Below are 16305 nucleotides of genomic sequence, written 5' to 3'. Positions count from 1 at the left end.
TTAAAACTTGACTGATCTCTAAATGTTCAGAAATGAAAAACAGGGTGATGAATGGGTTGGCTCCTGAAACTCCCATGGAGCAAGAATGTCCTATCCCCTTTTGGGGGTGTCAGAATTCCTGTCCCTTTCTGGTTGTTCAGGCTGAACTAAGAAATTGACATGAGACTGGGTGGCTCAGTTGGTTGAGCATCTCTTGATTTTGTTTGTGAGATCAGGGATTGTGAGATCAAGCCCCACATCAGGCTCTGCTCTGACACCGCAGAGCCTGTTTGGGATTCTCTTTGTCCCTCTCTCTCTGCCCCTCCCTGGTTCTCACTTGCTCTCTCTCTCTCTCTGTCTCCCATTGTCTCTCTCTCAAAATCAATAAACTAACATTTTTAAGAAAATTGAGACTGGCAAAGACTATCCTTGTAACCTGTTTCTTTTCAAAAGAGTCAATTGACATCAAAGCTCAATATAGACCAAGTGAACTTCAGCACATCTATCCATTTCAATTCCTCAGCCTGGAAATGTCTATTCATTATTGACTACCACCAGCTTTCTTTTTATATGTATCAGCTGACACATCCACCTGCATTTTCTTCTGTCCTAGGCAGTTCACTATTACACTTATGACTGAAAATACTTAAACATGCTAGCAGATTTCCTTGAGTATTTCATCTGTCAAGACATCAACATTTCTCCTAGGATACAAGACACAATGTTCACCACTTGGTCTCTAATGCCTGCATTCCCTAAATCCTAGCTTTTCCTACAGCTTCACCTGTGGTCAGTTGCATTACAATCCAGAAACAATTTCCCTTACCCCTGTTTCTTGAAGGACCTTCTAACCTTTAAACTGTCTTTGTGCAACAATCTTCAAATTCTGCACCCAGATAAATTGGGAAACTATAATGTCTCATATTGAAAGATACACATTCAAAGATAATTTCAAGTGTTTCTTCATTATTACAGGGAAAACTGTTATATTACTGCTAAGACTCTGGCCTTATTGGTGGAACCATTAACAACATAATTGTTAATAACAAGCTGCTTATATTATAATTATGAAAGGTTTCATTTTATGCCTGTAATTTATTATTTTTTACTAGATAGATTACATTTTTTCTTACTTTATTTTAATTTATTTTGAGAGAGAGAGACTTCCAGCACAAGAAGGGGAGGGGACAGGGAAGGGAAGACTGAATCCCAAGCAGGCTTCACGTCATCAGTGCACAACCTGATTGGGGCTGAACCTCAAACCGTGAAATCACCTTAGCCAAGATCAAAACTCAGAGGCTTAACCGCTTGGGCCACCCAGGATTCCCTAGAATACATTACTTTATTCACAATTTTACTTACAACATCACTGACATGTAATTGACATAACACTCTGGGAGGCATGAATATATAAATGACTGACAGGAAGAACAACAGACTACATTTTTCTCATGAGATGGGGGAGTTTGGGTATAAAGGTTACAAAGATGCTCCCTAGGACAAGGATGCTTGGGGTAGCTGTTATTTCAGGAGACAATCTACTTGTGGTACTACTCCTATCAATAGGTTGGCCCCTCAGCTTGCACATGCATAGCAGGAAAACCATAAATGAGTCCTAAACACAAAATACCTGAGGTGTGAGGACCATCATCCTGTCTAGAGGATGTGCGAGTCTGCAAAAGAAGTCTTAGGAAATTTAGGAAGAGTAAAATCATACAAGTATCTTATTTTGGCCACCATGGACAGAAACTAAGTTATTCTTTGCTTTTAATGTGTATTTATTTGAGCGATAGAGAGTGAACAAGTGTGAGTGGTGGAGGGGGAGAGAGGCTCCATACTCACTGTGGAGCCCCATGTGGAGTTTGACCCATGCCCATGAGATCAAGACCTGAGCAAAATCAAGAGTTAGACACCCCACCAAGTGAGGCACCCAAGCACCTCTAATTCCATTTTTAGTTATTTTAAAACCTCATCTACTGTTCTCCTGAATGGCTCCTGCACCACTTTGCATTCCCACCTACAGTGCAACAGGGTTCCCCTTCTCTTCATCCTCGCCAACACCTGTGGTTTCTTGTGTTGTCAATTTTACCCATTCTGACATATCTCATCAGTGGAAAGTGATATCTCATTTGTGTTTCCCTGGTGATGAGTGATGCTGAGCATCTTTTCATGTGTCTGTTAGCCATCCGCCTATCTTTCTCCCAAAAGTGTCTATTCATGTCTTCTGCCCATTTCTTAACTGGGTTGCTTGTTTTTTGGGGTGTTGACGTTGAGAAGTTTTTTATAGATTTAGACTTTTCATTCAAGTCTCAATTACTATGTCATCCCCATCTTTCCAAATGATAGGGTTAAGTTTGTCCTTTTGTGGTAAAGTACATACACTTTGAGCTAGAAGAGAGAATTTTGGAATCGAATTTCGGCAAAAACCAAACAGTCACAGAAAGCCTCAGAATTGGTACCTAGTAGTAGGTTTTTGATTTTCAGGATGCCTTGAAACCTAGTCCTTGTTCTGAAAGCAAGTGCCTTAAATACCCATGCTGGTTTTGAGCAAACTGCAATTTTTCTTTGGACACTTGATGTCTTTAAAAACCACAAGTTTTCACAGGTGTATGCTGGTGTCATGCAAAGAATCTTGAGAAGGGGAGCAGAGAACAAAATTATGTACATACTATAACAAAGGAGAGCCTGCAGAAAACTTACTATCATCCAATAGCCTTAAGATTGTCATCCATAGGATGGACCCTCTGTGGGACCCTGAGGCATTACTGCCCAGGTGTATTGACTTTCCTCCCAAGTAAAGGTAAAAAGATACTGGATATCCCTGTCAAATGGACTATTTTTAAAAGGACTACATGGGCCAGTTTCAGGGAAAAATTGGTTTTCAGTAGTAATCGATGTCATTAGGGCATGAATGTTGGGAAAAACAGGACACAGACAGATACAAATGTTATTTATTGCTCAGGGGTCCTAATCAAACTTCCATCCTCAGCCTTCGGGTTTTCTCACAGGTACAATAGGGGGTGACACAGGACTGGAACAACTCCCCTCTTGATATACCCTTCCCTTGCCAGGACTCTCCTTCCCAGGAACGCCCTTTCCCCCAGGACCCCTCCTCTTCCCCAAAGGAGCTCCTCCACCCCCTGCTCTCTGCCCCCTCACCCAAGGCTACCATGGTCCCAGGTCCTGGCCTTCATAGCAGCAGTGGCCCAATATGGCTTGAGCATGACCATTGATCTAGGGCCTAAGCCTTGTAATCCACTATAATGTGCTTGATGCCTCGTTCTGTTTCTTTATTTATAGGGTAATAATTCCAGGCATAGATTTTGAGGGATCTATTTGAAACTCAATGAGTGATGCCCTTTGGACTGTGCCAATATCCATTGAATATTTTCCTCACAAGAAGGTTGGTAGCTCATCCAATAGGACTAAATGATCAGTTCCACTTACCTCACCTCAAGTGCCATCAGAGACAGAGCATAGAAAACACGTTGAAATGTCATTTATCTCCCCTTGTTTCCAAATGTGGTTACTACTGTCAAATCCTAGATTTTCCCCCTTTTTGGGAAAAAGAAATTTTGGCATGACATTTTCCAAAGAAATCTCAGTCCAGTAAAGGAACTGCAGCAAGTGAATAAGGAGAAATGGGTGTGTAATGCTCCAAAGGCCTAGACACAAAGGAATAAGTTCATAGACAGGGACCCATTGGTATTTATTGAAGACCTGTATTCTTTGAATTGTTTTAGTTCTCTGAGGCAGGGGCTGCTGATAGCATTGGGTTGGAGCATTAAGAGTGTAGCTCAGGTGTCAGTAAGGACAAAGACAGGTTTATTCCCAGGGCACAGAGTAGTTTCTCCAAGCCAACTGACAGGGAGGTCTAGGAAGACACCTGTGGTTCCTTGGAGCCCTGTCTTTGGGAATTAGGAAGACATGGAAAAGGCTGGCTAAAGAGCTGAAGGTGTGTTTGGCTCTTAAATTTGTAACTCTCTTTTTTCCAATGTCCAGAAACTCTGATCACTAGGGAAGAAATGGGTTTAAACCTGGATAATAACCAAAGCCTTCCTTACTGCTCCCAATGGTTCCCAATGGGATCGCGTGTGGAGTTTCAAAACTGACCCTTGCTTTTGGCCCCCTCCTCAGATTCTGTTGATTGTTGTGGTGGGAAACAACAGTGTTGACTTAATTAAGTGCTCCAGGTGATGCTACCTGAGGCGAGAGTCAGTCGGCAAGACTTCCCATTAATTTATGAGATTTGAGTGCAAGCTTTTGCTCAAGGAGAGGTAACAGGGTCTCCTCTACGTGAGTGTGGGAGGATTAGGTCTGCGCAGCACACTGTTCCTATGCTGTAGCAGAATTTGTGGGTGTCTGCGGGAGTGGAAGCCACTGAAAGTATACAAGGAAAACTCAAGAGATTGGGCTCCAAGTACGTAGTCTCCGTTTCTGAAAAGCTCCTGACACAAAAAACTCGGAAGTTTGGCCCACCTGCACTTCAAAGTCCTCCCTGCCAGTGAGCACTTTTCTGGTGAAGACGTTCTATTGGTGCCTTTAAAGGCATTTTCTCCTGATGTAGCTGAGATTTGTCTACAAATACCTTCTGAGAAAGAAATCTAGAGGACAAGGGGAAAGAAGAAATGGCCAGCTCTCAGGTAAGCTTGGTGTCCCAGGTCAGAGGCTGTGTCACCTTTTCCCCCTAAAATTCCATGCATTTAGAAATCACAAATGTTGATTTCTCTGTGTTTGGTGTTTCTGCCATATATTTTCACCAAAGCTTTAAAACCTTCTCAGGAATGATACTCAAGGTTAGGTCTTTAGAACTCTTCTCCCCTATAACCAGGAGTCTTCTCAACATTCTCCAACCAGGCTTTCACTAGGACATCAACACTTGTCACTTTGAAGTAACGTCCTGCAAGTATTGCAAACATTTCCTTTAGGACAGATCCAAAGGGGAAGTTGTTGAGTCCAAGATTCCAGTTGCTGATGGGGTCTGGTGCTGGGATTTCAGTCGAGGAGAACTGTTCCCCTTTGGTTCCCCATTTAGTACATCTCTGTAGAGCAGGATGAAGAAAATGAAAAATACAAGGCCCCAGTATCTTAGGAGTCCTCTTTAGCATATGAGAGTCCTTCTGAAGACCACCCTTTGGTTTTTTCCCTCCCACAGCTGTATAGTATATAACCAGTCACTCTTCACAACCCCACTGTGGCACGTGGTGCCCACAGGTCCTCTCCTTGTGCCATAATAAAGCCACTTTTTTGTAGTAAAAAAATTAATACAAATATACACAGCCTTGGCATAAGGTCCAGAACAACTTGGAAAGTTAAAAAAGCCGGGGGGGGGTAGTCTTGGTTTGTAAAATGTGAAAAAGATACTCCGTTTAAATATACTAGACATTACAGGACAGGGAAACAGCCATCTAAATGTGGTGTTTCTCTCATTCAGATGGGGGCTCCCAAATGCGGGTCAATGATCCTGTGGAAGCTGAGGGCATGAGCAGTGAAAAGAATTCACCTATGGCAGAATAAGGTGATAGATTTGTGAATACACCTCAAGGGAGTGGTGGGCAGGACAGCAAAGGAGAGGCTCCTGCCTTGAGGCAGTGACTTGGGGCTAATTTTGCAGGAGAAAGATGCTTATGTATGCTAACTTATGGAATTTGCCCTCATGTGGTAATTCTGCCTGTAATGGGTTACAAATGGGTTGTAAGTACCCATTTGTTACTTCGTTAGGGTCTATAGATATTTTAAGGCAGGTCACCTGTTGGGGCTGCCTCTCTTCAGCCAGGTGGGCCCTGTGGACTCCTCTACAATCTGGTGCTCAAGCCTGTTTGCCTCAAAGCAGCCTCTACTGAAAGTATATGTGATTGAAGTTTGTATAAAGCCACTGTATTCTCTCATAATTAGACTGACAATCAGATTCACTGTTTGGGGGCCAACAGAACACACCAGGGATCATGTGTCCTTTGGTATGTCTTAGGCACTGATACCAATTTGTTTCCTTACACTTCATGTTCACTTCTTTAACTGGCCTGGTTCACTCTGCCAGATTTCTCCCCTATAACGTTGATCTTCCCCCCCCCCCATCTTTGCTAAGGATCTTAGATTTACTGGGTGATGTGCAGAAGCATCACATTTCAGCTGGAAACTTCTTTCTTCTGGGTTTCTCTTTGCTTGTAGTTTCTGGTGAGGAGAACCAAGCCAAAACAAATGTAACTTCCATTAAATTTCCTTACACCTTGAAGCCCATTAATAAAGGAACGTTATACCCTGCCTGTCTCAAGTATTTAATAAAAATTAAGCATTGAGGCATGAAAGCAGCTATGATTTCCTTGAGGAAGGGCATATCCTGCATGTCTCAGGTGCCTACCATTGGCTCCAAGGTGTAAGGAAATTTATTTATTTTTTTTTTTATGGTATGATATTTTTATTTTTTTTATTTATTTTTTTTTATATGAAGTTTATTGACAAATTGGTTTCCATACAACACCCAGTGCTCATCCCAAAAGGTGCCCTCCTCAATACCCATCACCCACCCATCCCTCCCTCCCACCCCCCATCAACCCTCAGTTTGCTCTCAGTTTCCAACAGTCTCTTATGCTTTGGCTCTCTCCTACTCTAACGTCCTTTTTTTTTTTTTTTTTTTTTCCTTCCCCTCCCCCATGGGTTCCTGTTAAGTTTCTCAGGATCCACATAAGAGTGAAACCATATGGTATCTGTCTTTCTCTGTATGGCTTATTTCACTTAGCATTACACTCTCCAGTTCCATCCACGTTGCTACAAAAGGCCATATTTCATTTTTTCTCATTGCCACGTAGTATTCCATTGTGTATATAAACCACAATTTCTTTATCCATTCATCAGTTGATGGACATTTAGGCTCTTTCCATAATTTGGCTATTGTTGACAGTGCTGCTATGAACATTGGGGTACAAGTGCCCCTATGCATCAGTACTCCTGTATCCCTTGGGTAGATTCCTAGCAGTGCTATTGCTGGGTCATAGGGTAGGTCTATTTTTAATTTTCTGAGGAACCTCCACACTGCTTTCCAAAGCGGCTGCACCAATTTGCATTCCCACCAACAGTGCAAGAGGGTTCCCGTTTCTCCACATCCTCTCCAGCATCTATAGTCTCCTGATTTGTTCATTTTGGCCACTCTGACTGGCGTGAGGTGATACCTGAGTGTGGTTTTGATTTGTATTTCCCTGATGAGGAGCGACGCTGAACATCTTTTCATGTGCCTGTTGGCCATCTGGATGTCTTCTTTAGAGAAGTGTCTATTCATGTCTTCTGCCCATTTCTTCACTGGGTTATTTGTTTTTCGGGTGTGGAGTTTGGTGAGCTCTTTATAGATTTTAGATACTAGCCCTTTGTCCGATATGTCATTTGCAAATATCTTTTCCCATTCCGTTGGTTGCCTTTTAGTTTTGTTGGTTGTTTCCTTTGCTGTGCAGAAGCTTTTTATCTTCATAAGGTCCCAGTAATTCACTATTGCTTTTAATTCCCTTGCCTTTGGGGATGTGTCGAGTAAGAGATTGCTACGGCTGAGGTCAGAGAGGTCTTTTCCTGCTTTCTCCTCTAAGGTTCTGATGGTTTCCTGTCTCACATTTAGGTCCTTTATCCATTTTGAGTTTATTTTTGTAAATGGTGTGAGAAAGTGGTCTAGTTTCAACCTTCTGCATGTTGCTGTCCAGTTCTCCCAGCACCATTTGTTAAAGAGGCTGTCTTTTTTCCATTGGATGTTCTTTCCTGCTTTGTCAAAGATGAGTTGGCCATATGTTTGTGGGTCTAGTTCTGGGGTTTCTATTCTATTCCATTGGTCTGTGTGTCTGTTTTTGTGCCAGGTGTAAGGAAATTTAATTGAAGCTACATTTCCCCACTTCAACGAATTACAGCCTTACATCTTTAAGGTTGTTAAAGATGAAAGGTCTCCTCTTCAGGAGCTTCTTCCTGCTGAATCGGTTCCTCCCAATGAGTGGAGGTTGGCCAGTTGAGAATTTAGTAGGAGTTGGAAAGGCAAGGCAGCTGTCTTTAGAGTTGATAACATGTGGGAGTTTCCGTGAACAGAAAGAATCATCTGTCCCCTTGAAGTCCTGCCACTGAAAGGGTCTTGTCACCAGGTGGAGAGAAAAAGGAGAAAACAGCAAAACATGATAAAATGACAAAAATGAAAGAAAGCCCAAGAAAGTTTGTATTTACCTCCACACTCTGGTCACAGAAACACCCTTCTATTTACTGCTTTATATTTTCAGAAAATGAAAACAAGATTCACATACTTGACATGTTTGTGTGTTAAAATCCTCAAATATAATAGAGTTGTAGATAGAAAGTGCAGCACGTGAGGTTGTCACACACAGGAACCTTGATTTGCAGGCAATAAGCAGATCAGAGGAAATACCTTCCAAAGGAGAGACGCACAGAGCAAGAGGGAGGGGCATGATCACTTCCTTTTATTTAAGTTTTGATGGACAATTAGGAAGTGGAGCCATGTCATTTTCTCTGAACTGGGCATAGGGCGGCACACGTGCCTTAAGAGAACACTTCTGTACATACGCTGTGTGTTATGCAAATGAGGTTTGTGCTCCCCCTTGGGTGGAGATTTGGGTATTACACGGGGGTCAAGGTAACTGTCCTCACTCCATGAGTTAACCCAGTCGTCCATCTGCATAGGTATGAGTCGGGGGTTAAGCGCAAAGTTGGCCTGCCCAAGCTCTTCCTTCTGGTGGTCGTTACATTTTGTTGTATGTTTTCTGTTTCCATGACAGGAGACTGTCCATAGGGTGTTTTGCCAGAACTAAAAGATAAGGTAGAAAAAAAGAGGTGAAGTTAAATGATGGAGTATGGTCCGTGGGTACAAGTAGGTAAGCGGTGAAGAACAACTCTTGGAGTCTAGCTGGTGATATTACTCCCTCTTGCATCTTAGGTACCATTATGAGCTCTGCCAATGGCCACCTCATAACTGTGGTTTTTATTGCAGACACTGCTGACCTTCAGGGATGTGGCCATCGAATTCTCTCAGGAGGAGTGGGGATGCCTGAATCACAGTCAGAGGGAACTGTACAGAGATGTGATGTTAGAGACCTATGGACACCTCCTCTTCTTGGGTGAGGATATCTCCTTCTAGATTTCCCAAACCCCGCTCGGGTTTTGTTCCTTCCCTTGAAGAGTCTCTCTTGGAAGCCCCCCCCCCCCCCTTTATATGACTGGGATTCAGATCCCTGCAGCAAGGGAAAGAAATGGGGATTTGTAGACATAGAGAAATATCTTCATGATATTTCCCTTTCAGCTTTAGCCTCCTATCTTTTAAAGGTACCATCATCATTTTTGTAGATAAATGGCAATTCTAAACATTGAGTGGCATAAGACGGTATGGCCCACATCTTAAACTCTAACTTTTACTCCTTATTGTATTGGTAGCACTTGGAAGGCAGGTCATGATGTGAATGTTTGAAAGTCCTCCTGCATGTTGTAAAGGGACTTTTTCTTGTGCAACAGTGTTTGGGAAATCATTTTTTAGAATTCTCCCATGTCCCTTGTTGTCTGCTGAGTACATTACCGGGTCAAAAGGTAGAAACTCCAGCAATAATTATATTCCTTCTTTCTGATAAACAGGTCTTGTGTCAAAACCAGACCTGGTCATCGTTCTGGAGCAAAAGAAGGAGCTGTGGGGTGTGAAGAGAAAAGAGACAGTAGCCTCACACCCAGGTAGGTGGGAGTGACGCACACGACACAGGTGAGGTCCAAATGTGAAGGAGGAAGATGGATCTTACAATGTTGTTCAGGTAGCTCTCCTTGAATGGAAATTCATTTGCAAAGCCGAGTTTTATGTCTTTCCCTCTCACAGAGGGACATCTGCTCTCTGACACATCATGTCTTTGATTCTCCGAAGAGTCTCCTTCAGCTCCAGGGAAGGTCCACCATATCCATGGTGAGGACCTCCATAATCTGAGAGCTTCTCCATTGCTGTGAGAGCCCTAGAAGATCTCTCTGTATTTCTGAGGAACTCTATGCTAAGTCATTTCTAAATTCTGTTTTGCTGCTTGTGATAAGTGTGTGAGGGTAGTGGTGGGCCCATTGGGGTTTGAGGCAGAAGTCTTGAGAACACTGGAGACAGAGATCTCATGTTTTCTGGTTTAGGATTTCCAAAGTTACAGAGGATTTAATCTTAAGTGTGCAAAATTGAGGCTCAGTAATTTCATAAGATCACAGAACACGTCCCTCAAATGAGAAAATCTAATCCTTTATTTCACATCAAAAGTTTATGTGTCTTTGTAGTAATTAAAAGTTGAAAAATGCACTCTGTGTTCCACTGCTCAATGGTGAAATAATTTAATGTATCTATGTGTTTCATAATTACCTATATATTGATGCCATAAGGGAGCTAGAACATTTACAAGTTAGAACCCACAGCCTATAATAAAGTTTCCATCATTACCTTTATTTCCTAGTAATTGCATTATTTTATAATTTTGTATACTTGGAAGTTCCTGTGCTTTTTCATATGTGTCTTCACTTTCTAAAAACTTGTATATGAGACGCATCTCTGATTTTTTAAATCAAAAGTTCTCTATGACCTGGGTATGTGCCTTATAGGAAATGAGGTAGAGGGTGCCTGAGTGGCTCAGTCAATTGAACATTGGACTTGGGCTCAGTTCATGATCTCACGGTTGGGGAATTGGAGGCTAGCATGGGGCTGTCTGCTGTCCATGTGGAGCCTGCTTAGATTATCTGTCCCCTGTCCCTTTGCCCCTCCACTGTTTGCATGATCTCTCTCTCAGTAATAAATAAACTTAAAAAACAAAAGGAATTGAAGTAGATAATTACTAAAATCCATATTAAAAAAAGAAAAGGATTGTTCATAAATGTAATCTTACCTCAGGAAAAATTAATCACGACATTATTCTCCCACTTTCCTCAGCATGTATCTGAATTTCATCCCAAATATTTATTTGATTATGAAGTGATTGTCACTGTATATTCCAACTTTGGCGGTATTTGTTGATGTAAAAGGAAACGTTTTTTTTAGTCAGCTTGGTTCTAAAGAATGGATTATAGGGGCGCCTGGGTGGCTCAGTCGGTTAAGCGTCCGACTTCGGCTCAGGTCATGATCTCGCGGTCCGTGAGTTCAAGCCCCGTGTCAGGCTCTGTGCTGACTGCTCAGAGCCTGGAGCCTGTTTCGGATTCTGTGTCTCCCTCTCTCTGACCCTCCCCCATTCATGCTCTGTCTCTCTCTGTCTCAAAAATAAATAAACGTTAAAAAACATTTTTTTAATAATAAAAAAAAAGAATGGATTATACCCTTACACTCTGTTTAAGAAGAGGAATATCTTAAGAAAATAATACCTTTGTAATGTCTTTTACGTGCTTACTTGTAAAATTTTTCAGTAGTTGATTTTAATGAGTATCTTTCCTGTGAACTGCCAATGAAGACATGACAACAATTCAAAAGCATCTTTTTCATGGGTCCATAGTCGCAGTTTAAAATTATAGTTAATACTACATTTCCTTTGAAAGATTAATCTATTTCTTTTATGTAGACTGGTTGGAGTTAAATTTTGTCTGATTCTCGTTTTGCATTCTATAATAATGTACTTTCTTTTGTATGGGACGTTCCACACATGAGTTAGTTGTAGTTTCATTTACCTGTGTATCTTGTTACAGGATGTCAGTGTTCATCGAGTACATTTTAAGACCATGTGAGTTGAAGTCAAGTATGAATCAGCCATGCCCTTTACCAATAAAATTATGTATGTATTTCTTTGTATAAATATGACCCATACATAATTTGGGACTCATCTTATTTTTCTCTTTCCTTGGTTAGTGGTCAGTGAATGTTTTATCATGTCTCGGTGAAGTGTCATAATAATAGACAACTAATGTCTTGGTTAGTTGTCATAATAGACCATTAATTTCATCTTGTATTTATTGGTGACTTTATATTCTCCTTGCATGAGAGAATCTCTTTTATGAATTGAAAGTAATTGTCCAACACTCTATATTTCCAGAGTACCTGGGTGATTCAGTATGTTAAACATCCAAGTCTTGATTTGGGTTCAGGTCATGAGCTCAGGTCATCAGATTGAGTCCATGTCAGGCTATGAGCTGAGAATGGAACCTGCTGGGATTCTCTCTCCTTCTCCTTCTGCCCTCCCCCTGTTCTCTAAATAAATAAATAAATAAATAAATAAATAACAATAATAATAATAATTCTCTACCACTGAATCAAGTTTAGAATTTTTTTATTATACTCTTTTCCATAAATTTTATTATGAGGATTTTTTCTTATAGTTTACTTGAATTTTCTTTTTTTAATTTACATCCAAATTAGTTAGTGTATATTGCAACAATGATTTCATGAGTAGATTCCTTAATGCCCCTTACCCATTTAGCCCACCCCCCTCAATACTCCCTCCAGTAACCCTCTGTCTGTTCTCCATATTTATGAGTCTCTTATGCTTTGTCCCCCTCCCTGTTTTTATATTATTTTTGCTTCCCTTCCTTTATGTTCATCTGTTTTGTCTCTTAAAGTCCTTATATGAGTGACGTCATTTGATATTTGTCTTTCTCTGACTAATTTCGCTTAGTGTAATACCCTCCAGTTTTATCCACGTAGTTGCAAATGGCAAGATTTCATTCTTTTTGATTGCCAAGTAATACTCCATTGTATAGATATACTACTTCTTCTTTATCCATTCATCCATCATTGGACATTGGGCTCTTTCCATACTTTGGCTATTGTTGATAGTGCTGCTGTAAACATTGGGGTGCATGTGTCCCTTCGAACAGCACACCTGTATCCCTTGGATAAATACCTAGTAGTGCAATTGGTGGGTCATAGGGTAGTTCTATTTTTAGTTTTTTGAGGAACCTCCATGCTGTTTTCCAGAGTGGCTGCACCAGCTTGCATTCCCACCAACAATGCAAAAGAGATCCTCTTTCTCTGCATCCTTGCCAACATCTGATGTTGCCTGACTTGTTAATATTAGCCATTCTGACCAGTGTAAGGTGGTATCTCATGGTGGTTTTCATTCATATTTCCCTGATGATGAGTGATGTTGAGCATTTTTTCATGTGTCTGTGACATCTTGATGTCTTCTTTGGAGAAGTGTCTATTCATGTCTTTGCCCATTTCTTCACTGGATTATTTGTTTTTTTGGTGTTCAGTTGGTAAGTTCTTTGCAGATATTGGATACTAACCCTTTATCTGATATGTCGTTTGCAAATATCGTCTCCCATTCTGTCCGTTGCCTTTTAGTTTTGTTGACTGTTTCTTTGGCTGTGCAGAAGCTTTTTATTTTGACAAGGTCCCAGTAGTTCATTTTTGCTTCTGTTTCCCTTACCTCCGGAGACTTGTTGAGTAAGAAGTTATTGCGGCCAAGATCAAAGAGGTTTTTGCCTGCTTTCTTCTTGAGGATTTTGATAGCTTCCTGTCTTACATTGAGGCCTTTCATCCATTTGAGTTTATTTATGTGTATGGTGTAAGAAAGTGGTCCAGGTTCATTCTTCTGCATGTCGCTGTCCAGTTTTCCCAGCACCACTTGCTGAAGAGAAAGTCTTTATTCCATTGCATGTTCTTTCCTGCTTTGTCAAAGATTAGTTGGCCACACATTTCTGGGTCCATTTCTGGGTTCTCTATTCTGTTCCACTGACCTGCGTGTCTGTTCTTGTGCCAGTACCAAACTGTCTTCAGGATTACAGCTTTGTAGTATAGCTTGAAGCTCTGGGATTCTGATGCCTCCTGCTTTGGTTTACTTTTCAAGATTGCTTTAGCTCTTTGGGGTCTTTTCTGGTTCCATACAAATTTTAGGATTGTTTGTTGTAGCTCTGTGAAGAATGCTGGTGTTATTTTGATACAGATTGCATTGAATATGTAGGTTGCTTTGGGTACTATTGACATTTTAACAATATTTGTTCTTCCATCCAGGAGCATAAATCTTTTTCCATTTTTTGTGTCGTCTTCAATTTTTTTCATAAACTTGCTATAGTGATTTTCAGTGTACAACTTTTTCACCTCTTTGGTTAGATTTATTCCTAAGTATTTTATGATTTTTGGTGCAAATGTAATTGAGATCAATTCCTTGATTACTCTTCCTGTTGCTTCATTGTTGGTGTATAAGAATGCAACCGATTTCTGTGCATTGATTTTATATCCTGCAACTTTGCTGAATTCATGAACCAGTACTAGCAATTTTTGGTGGAATCTTTAGGGTTTTCCATTTAGAGTGTAATGTCATATGCAAAGAGTGAAAGTTTGACCTCCTCCTTGTCGATTTGGATGCCTTTTATTTCTTTCTGTTGTCTGATTGCAGAGGCTAAGTCTTCTAATACTATGTTGAATAACAGTGGTGAGAGTGGACATCCCTGTCTCATTCCTGACCTTTGGGGAAAAGCTCTTAGTTTTTCCCCATTGAGGATAATATTAGCATTGGGTCATTCATACATGGCTTTTATGATCTCGAGGTGTGATCCTTCTATCCCTACTTTCCTGAGGGTTTTTTTTTATCAAGAAAGGATGCTGTATTTTGTCAAATGCTTTCTCTGCATCTATTGAAAGGATCGCATGGTTCTTTCCCTTTCTTTTATTGATGTGATGAATCACGTGATTTGTTTTGCAGATATTGAACCAGCCCTGCATCCCAGGTGTAAATCCCATTTGGTTATGGTGAATAATTTTTCTAATGTATTGTTGGAGCTGGATGGCTAATAACTTCTTGAGGATTTTTGCATCCATGTTTATCAGGGATATTGGTCTATAGTTCTTTTTATTTATTTTATTTTTTTTATAGTTCTTTTTAGTAGGGTCTCTCTCTGATTTTGGAATCAAGGTAATGCTGGCTTCATAGAATGAGTTTGGAAGTTTTCCTTACATATCTATCTTTTGGAACAGCTTCAAGAGAACAGGTGTTAACTCTTGCTTAAATGTTTGGTAGAATTCCCCTGGAAAGCCATCTGGCCCTGGAATGTTGGTTTTGGGAAGATTTTTGATTACCAGTTTGATTCCCTTAGTAGTTATGTGTGTGGTTCAAATTTTCTATTTCTTCCTGTTTCAGTTTTGGTAGTGTATATGTTTCTAGGAATTTGTCCATTTCTTCCACATTGCCCATTTTATTGGCATATAATTGCTCATAATATTCCCTTATGATTGTTTCTATTTCTGCTGTGTTGAGATCTCTCCTCTTTCATTCTTGATTTTATTTATTGGGGTCCCTTCCTTTTTCTTTTTGATCAAACTGGCTAATTTATCAATTTTGTTAATTCTTTCCAAGACCAGCTTCTGGTTTATTGATCTGTTCTACTTGATTTTTGGTTCTGGTAGCATTAATATCTGCTCTAATCTTTATTATTTCCTGTCTTCTACTGGTTTGGGGTTTTATTTGCTGTTCTTTTTCCAGCTCCTTAAGGCATAAGGCTATGTTGTGTATCTGAGATCTTTCTTCCTTCTTTAGGAATGCCTGGATTGCTATAAACTTTCCTCTTATGACCACCTTTGCTGTGTGCCAGAGGTTTGGGTTGTGATGTTATCATTTTCATTGGCTTCCATATACTTTTTAATTTCCTCCTTAACTTCTTGGTTAGCCCATTCATTCTTTAGTAGGATGTTCTTCAGTCTCCAAGTATTTGTTACCTTTCCAAATGTTTTCTTGTGGTTGATTTGGATCAAATTTAGAATTTTTATCCTTAATTGTGGTGCTATTCCCATTACATGATTTGGTACCATTCTCATTAACTTGTGTGTCCTCTGTAGTATTTGTGGCTTAATAAAGATTACTTAAAGCAACTTCAAGGTATAAAAACTCATTTTAAACTGATACTCTAAGTTGCATACACAATCATTCTACTTTTCATCTCCACCCCTGTGCCCACCTTAACTTACTGATGCCACAAATTCTATCTTTTCATAAGTACTTTATTACCTACACTTGTGATTTTTTATACTCTTTTTTTTAAGTTTGTTTCTTTATTTATTTAGAGCAAAGGATCAGGGAAGGGTCAGAGAGAGAGTGGGACAGAGGATTGAAAGAAGGCTCTGATAGCACAGAGCCCGATATGGGGCTCAAACTCATGAGCGGCGAGATCATGATCTGAGCTGCAGTTTGATGCTTAACTGACTGAGCCACCCAGGCACCCCTGATTTTTTTATACTCTTACTGAAAAAAGTATTGTAGCAGAAATTAAAATGACTTGTTCTACCTCATTACAATGCGACAGGTTTCTATAATTGTGTACTTTTTTTAGATTTCGTAATGTGTTTTTATTTTTGAGAGAGAGAGAGAGACAGAGAGTGCAAATGGGGAAAGGTAGAGAGAGACAGACACACAGAATCTGAAGAAGACTCCA

The 16305-nt window shown here is 40.3% G+C and overlaps 1 protein-coding gene across 1 annotated transcript; it reads left to right on the top strand.

Annotated features, from left to right (window-relative positions):
* Positions 1 to 4607: 4607 nt before the first annotated feature.
* LOC124510810 (KRAB domain-containing protein 5-like) lies at positions 4608 to 9686 on the top strand. The gene is made up of 3 exons (XM_047077464.1): positions 4608 to 4622; positions 8945 to 9071; positions 9580 to 9686. Exons 1-3 carry the CDS (start codon positions 4608 to 4610, stop codon positions 9684 to 9686), a joined length of 249 nt encoding a protein of 82 aa, XP_046933420.1.
* The last annotated feature ends 6619 nt before the right edge of the window (positions 9687 to 16305 follow it).

This window comes from Lynx rufus, unplaced genomic scaffold (genome assembly GCF_022079265.1).
Source record: "Lynx rufus isolate CCGP_SWC_20201006 ecotype Redwood Valley unplaced genomic scaffold, mLynRuf1.p SCAF_16, whole genome shotgun sequence".
In the NCBI taxonomy this organism is placed as follows: Eukaryota; Metazoa; Chordata; class Mammalia; order Carnivora; family Felidae; genus Lynx; species Lynx rufus.
The sequence above is the reverse complement of the archived record's forward strand: the minus strand, read 5'-3'. Positions and strand labels throughout refer to the sequence as shown.